We start from the raw sequence: 5,817 nt of genomic DNA, 5'->3' as shown, positions 1-5,817 counted from the left end.
TTCCTGGCACCAGAGTTGGTATCCGCTCCCATTCTCTGGTCCCTTGGGTGACGGGATTGTGCTAACTTTTTTGTTTCTGTTATTGCTCGGGGGACATTTGCTGCATGCCCAGTGTGGTCGGGCGAGAGTGATGATGTAGATCTCCAAACTTAGAGTCATAGATGGAAACTGCCATCCTAACTAGATACCTGTCACACTTGGTAAAAGGATGAGTAGATTCAGGGCAGGGAAAACCAAGGGAGCTTTTCTGGAGGACGTGTAGTTGGCTATGGTTTTAAAAAGCTGCTTTCTTGGCAGAGAAGACTCGTTTCCAGTGATAGAATCGTAGTAGGCATAGAAGTGAGGAGTAGATTCTGTAAGAATGAGGCGTAGTGGATATTCTGCTTTTTAGGGTAAAGTAGATGTGTTTGGAAATTAAAATGTAGGTGTAGTCCCAGCTACTTGGGAGGTTGAGGCAGGAGGACAGCTTGAGTCTAGCAGTTTAAGGCTGTAGTGAGTTATGATTACACTACTGTACTCTGACCTGGCCAACAGAGAAAGACCCTGTGTGTGTGTATGTATGTGTGTGCATATATATGTAAATATAAAGTAGGTGGTCCTGATGGAAGAGGAGTTATGAGAAACAGTGACAGGAGTTAGCATCTATATTTGAGGAGCAGTTAGGCATGGAGACCCTAGAAGTGCTTGTATTTTAGGTCCAATGAGTCAACTCATGTTTTGAGTTGTAGAAATGTCATATGAAAGAGGAGCAGAGACAACAGTAAGTGCAAAAGGGACAAACACATAATGCAGCAGTTGTGCCCTCCCCATTCCTCCAGCTCTGGAATGTCTGGGAGCCACAGGCTAATGCCTGGGACAACTGGATCTGGGTCCTTACTGGCAGCTTTCCTGTGAGGTACCAGTTATGTGACCTTGAACCCTTCACGTAACCCCTCTGCACTTCAGTTTCTTCCTTAGCATTTGCTATTTAGAAATTGGGGAAAGTAATGAGGAATGAATGAGGTGCTGCTTATGAATATTCTTTGCTTGTCCACCAGTGTTAGAAATGACGCATTATCAGTATGCGGCAGCATCTGTAGGATTTCCTAATTTAGGACATTCTCCCGGAACACTAAGGGCCCGCTAAAATATTCTCTAATCTCTCATGAACAGCCATTCTTAACCTCCACTGAACAGAACAGGGGAAACGGGCTGATGCTTCAGTAGTGGGGATAAGATTCAGTTAAAGAATGCCTTAACTTCTGAGGCATTATGATAGGGCAAAAAGGGTGGTAGGAAGGAGCTTTCCCTGGAGACTGTTAAGGACAAGAGGGATCTGTCTCTGTGTTTATGTGACAAGAGACTAGGCTGACCAGATGGCCTTGGGCTGTCCCTTTGCACTCAAGGCAGTTGGCCAAGACTCCTGGTTTCTTGCCCCCATCCTTTCTTGACTTGGAGAAGAGCTCAGGCTCAGCTGTCCCCTCTACCCATACTTCACTTTCTCTTCCAGAGAAATGAACAGAGCTGCCTAAACCAGTGAATCTATTCATAAGAAGAGGTCACACCAATTGGGGACATTCAGGAAGCACAGACTTACCATGTAGCAACTTTGTGGGATGGTATGAGGAGATTCAGGAGAAGCACACGCATTTTTTTCCTCTTGCAAATTGGTTGTGTTTCCTTTGGGAAGACAGGACCACAGGCTCTCTGAAGGCAAGGACCAGGATTGGCCATCTCCACCTCCCTGGGCCTAGTATAGTCCCTGGCATGCAGTGGATACACAAGAAGTCTCTGCTAAACTGAGATGTGCATTGTTTTTTTGGGGAAGAAGGCTAAAGGAGAAATTTAATAAGGTTCCAAGCCAGCACTAGAGATAGGCTATCAGAACAAAGAAAGCTCTCAAGTCTAGCTGCTCTTTAATTTGTAAAATGTGCCCTTGTCATTGTAGGCTCGGGGGGTTGAAAGACATCTCCAAATTTATTGTCTAACACATCCCGTCTTAACCTTTGCTCCCTCCGTATTCGTCTAATGACTCAACCTTTCCCTTCTCGTAGAGAAAAATCAGTGTCTGATAGGATGAAGGAGCCCCTCCCTTCCCAGCTACCTTCAGACACCTAGTCCAGGACGGCTGTAGGAGCAGGAGGCTGCAGGGTGTCTCCAGAGGCCCCCAGCTCCATTGCTCAGGCTCATTGCCAAGGTTCTGCCAGTGGGTTTCCGCTGGAGCGAGGGATTCGAACAGTGAGGGGAAGGATTCCAATGGTCTCAGCAGAGGCATGCCCAGGGTCAGCTTCTCATTTCTCGGGCAGCAGCTGGTCTGCAAAGGGAAGGCATTTTGAAAGGGCAGAACGCTCCCCACTCCTTCCCTGTCCTCCCTACCCTGCCCCTAAGGCATTTTGTCACCAGAATGCCAGGGCTTCTTAGGCCTAGGCCTTTCTCTGGAATACCCCTTCCTTCTTGGGCCCACTGAGCTGGGGCTGTTGCCTTAGCAATAAGAATGATGATAATAATTATTATCAGTGAACGTTATTAGCAGTGAGCATTCTCCACATGCCAGACGTTCTTCTAAATGTGTTAGCTCATTCAACCTTCACGAAGACTGGGTGGATATTGTTATTCCATCCAGTGAGGATACTGCCCAGGGTCACACAGCCAATTAGTGTTGGACCTGGGCGTGAACCCAAGTATTTGAGATACAGAGCCCGTTCCCTTAGTTGCGTTGCCACTTTGCTACACTTCCTGGCTTGTGTCTCTTGCAGTATTTCTCTGTGGGAGGCTAGGGAGGGTCAGGGCTGCGGGCAGATGGGTGCGACCCGCTTCGCTGGGGTAGGTATGAGTGTTCCTGCTCTTTGGGACCAACATGTCCTCAAAGGGACTGTTTTCTGTCTAGAGAATAATGGTTATGAGCATGAGCTTTACAGCTGCAGAGAGCTGGGTTCACATCCTGCCTCTGCTTCTTCTGTGAGGTATACCCCTGACAAGTCACTCAGCCTAAGTTTCTTGAAAGAGGATGATGAGAGCTAACTCAGCATGAGGCATAGAGCCCATCCATGTAAGAGCAAGGCATTCAGTAGGTGCTCCATAAATGGTACCCATTATTGTCATCATCACGGGGATGCCCTTGCCTGTCACTCCCAGTTCTTTTTAATATTCACAGCTTCAAAACCTTCCAGGATTTCTACTACATCCTAGGCTCTGAGAATTCAGAGACGACTCATGCACATTCCCTGTGGTTGAGAAAATATGTGCCCCCATGATTATAATACACATTTGGGTGCTGAAAAAGACACATTTGCTCATAGTGGGAAAGGAAGTTGGTGACCGTACAGATATAATTGGGGGTCACTTGGGGAAAACTGGGTAAAGGGCACATGGGATCTTTCTACATTACTTCTTTATAACTGCATGCAAGTCTACAATTATGTCAATAAAAAATTTTAATTAAATGGGGGTCACAGCTGCAAGGGGTGGCAAGTCCTAGAACCATAGTCCTTGCTGTCCAACGTTCCCGCTGAGGCCTTACTCCTCCTCTTTCTTCTAGAGCTGAAATGCCCGAAAGGCCAGGTGTACCTGCAGTGCGGGACCCCCTGCAACCTGACCTGCCGCGCGCTCTCTTACCCGGATGAGGAATGCAATGAGGCCTGCCTGGAGGGCTGCTTCTGCCCCGCAGGGCTCTACATGGATGAGATGGGGGATTGCGTACCCAAGGCTCAGTGCCCCTGTTACTATGACGGTGAGATCTTCCAGCCGGAAGACATCTTCTCAGACCATCACACCATGTGGTAAGTGCAGGCAGCAGGGTCAGGGACCTCTGAAACAGCAGAGCTGGAGAAGAAAATGGGCCCTCAAGTCCTTCACTTCATGGATGGGTAAACTGGGGCCCCAGGAAGGAAGTGACTTGTCCAGAATTATACAGCAAGTCAGAAGTAGAGCTGGGATGTAGTCTAGGTCTTCTGACTTCCTTACCACACAGGGAACTAGGATTTCTGGCTGGCAGGAGGAGTTCGTGAGTTTTATTGCCAGCTGTCACGTGTTGGCCCCCATTTCTGGGCTTTATGTCTCAGTTTTCCTTTTCTGGAACAGGAGAAGGGAGATCTCCCTGTCACGTTCCTTTCCAACCAGCTTTCAGTATTCTCAGGCTGAAGCATTTGAGCAGGAAGAACATGGACCACTGCAGCGCTGCCTTCATGGGGCATTTGCTACCCTGACCTGCTTCATGCGCTTCCCCAAAATAGCTCCAATCATGCTTGCTTCCTGCAGCTCTTTGCCTAGGCCTTCTGTGACTTTCAGCAGGGTTGCCATGAGCATGGAAGAAATTTACAACAGGACATTTGTAGAGCAAACACCTGTCACCTGTTCTGGCTAAGAATCAGTGATCTAAAGATGAGCCAGGCTGGGGCAGTGGCTCACATCTGTAATCCCCAGCACTTTGGGAGGTGGAGGTGGGAGGAATGCTCGAGTCCAGGAGTTTGAGAGCAGCCTGGGCAACATAATGAGGCACTGTCCCTACATACAAAGAAAAAAAACAGTTGACCGTGATGGTACATACCTGTAGACCCAGCCACTTGAAATACTGAGTTGGGAAGATTGCTTGAGCCCAGGAAGTCAAGGCTGCGGTGAACTGTGATTGTGCCACTGTGTTCTAGCCTGGGCAACAGAGGGAAGTCTTATCACGGGGGAAAAAAAAAAGAAAACCAGACACAGTACCTGATAGTCTACTGGGGAGACCAGTTAGAAACATCCTGATTGGCCGGGTGCGGTGGCTCACACCTGTAATCCCAGCACTTTGGGAGGCCGACGCGGGCAGATCACGAGGTCAGATCACGATTGAGACAATCCTGGCTAACATGGTGAAAATACAAAAAATTAGTGCCCGTAGTTCCAGCTATTTGGGAGGCAGAGACAGGAGAATCTTTGAACCTGGGAGGCGGAGTTTGCAGTGAGCTAAGATCTTGCCACTGTACCTGCAGCCTGGGTGACAGTGAGACTCCATCTCAAAAAAAAAAAAAAAAAGTCCTGATTATGGAAAATTTCAGACAGACATTAAAGTAGAGAGAAAAGTATAAGGAGCCCCAACGTATCCATTCCCAGCTTCAATGATTAGCAGCACTTTACCATTCTTATTTTGTCTATCAACTCTTCTCCTGTGTGGCTTCTCCTGTGTGGCTAGAATAGTTTAAAAAAAAAAGCTGTAAATATTGTATCATTTCACCTGCAAATACTTCAGTATGTATTTCAACAAATAATTAAAAAAGTAAATATAATCATACCATTATTAACCTGAACATGAACAATAATTCCTTAGTAACATCTGACATTCAATCCATATTCACTTCTTTTTTTTTTGAGACTGAGTTTCGCTTTTGTTGCCGACCGGAACAGAATCTGCACATTACCTGATAAGAAGCTAGATAAGAAGCTTTTCCTTACCACTCCAGTGAGATTAATCCGAAGCCCCTTCCAACGTATTTACCCAAAGCAGGTTGTTTACCCGTCTATTGAAACACTCATCACTGTTGGACTTGGATGTCAGTCAACCGTGTTGTGTTTCCCCTCTGGTCTGTGGCCACCCCTAGAGTCCAGACCACATATTAGGCCGTGAACCCCAGCCCCCAGCATAGTCCTGGCACAAAGTAGGTACACAATGCATGTTTATTGAGATGAAATAACTATAACATTTGGTAGATGTGCCATATCAGAGACATAAAAAGTTCCACTTATTCAGAAAAGGGGGGGATAATTTCCGTGTGGGAGGAATTAGGGAAAACTCCATGCTAGAAGTGGTTTTCAGCTTGGGGAGGATTCCAACAGCAGAGGTGGGCTTGACGGATGGAGGAGGAT

General features: G+C 47.1%; 1 protein-coding gene across 1 annotated transcript in view; it reads left to right on the top strand.

Moving 5' to 3' along the window:
* VWF (von Willebrand factor) overlaps positions 1-5,817 on the top strand; it is a 198,100-nt gene that overhangs the window by 74,942 nt on the left and 117,341 nt on the right. The window contains exon 15 of the mRNA XM_011955306.1: positions 3,518-3,760. Coding sequence (XP_011810696.1) covers positions 3,518-3,760 — 243 coding nt within the window. The remainder of the gene's footprint in view (positions 1-3,517; positions 3,761-5,817) is intronic.

Source organism: Colobus angolensis, unplaced genomic scaffold (assembly GCF_000951035.1).
Source record: "Colobus angolensis palliatus isolate OR3802 unplaced genomic scaffold, Cang.pa_1.0 Scaffold11, whole genome shotgun sequence".
Lineage (NCBI taxonomy): Eukaryota > Metazoa > Chordata > Mammalia > Primates > Cercopithecidae > Colobus > Colobus angolensis.
The sequence above is the reverse complement of the archived record's forward strand: the minus strand, read 5'-3'. Positions and strand labels throughout refer to the sequence as shown.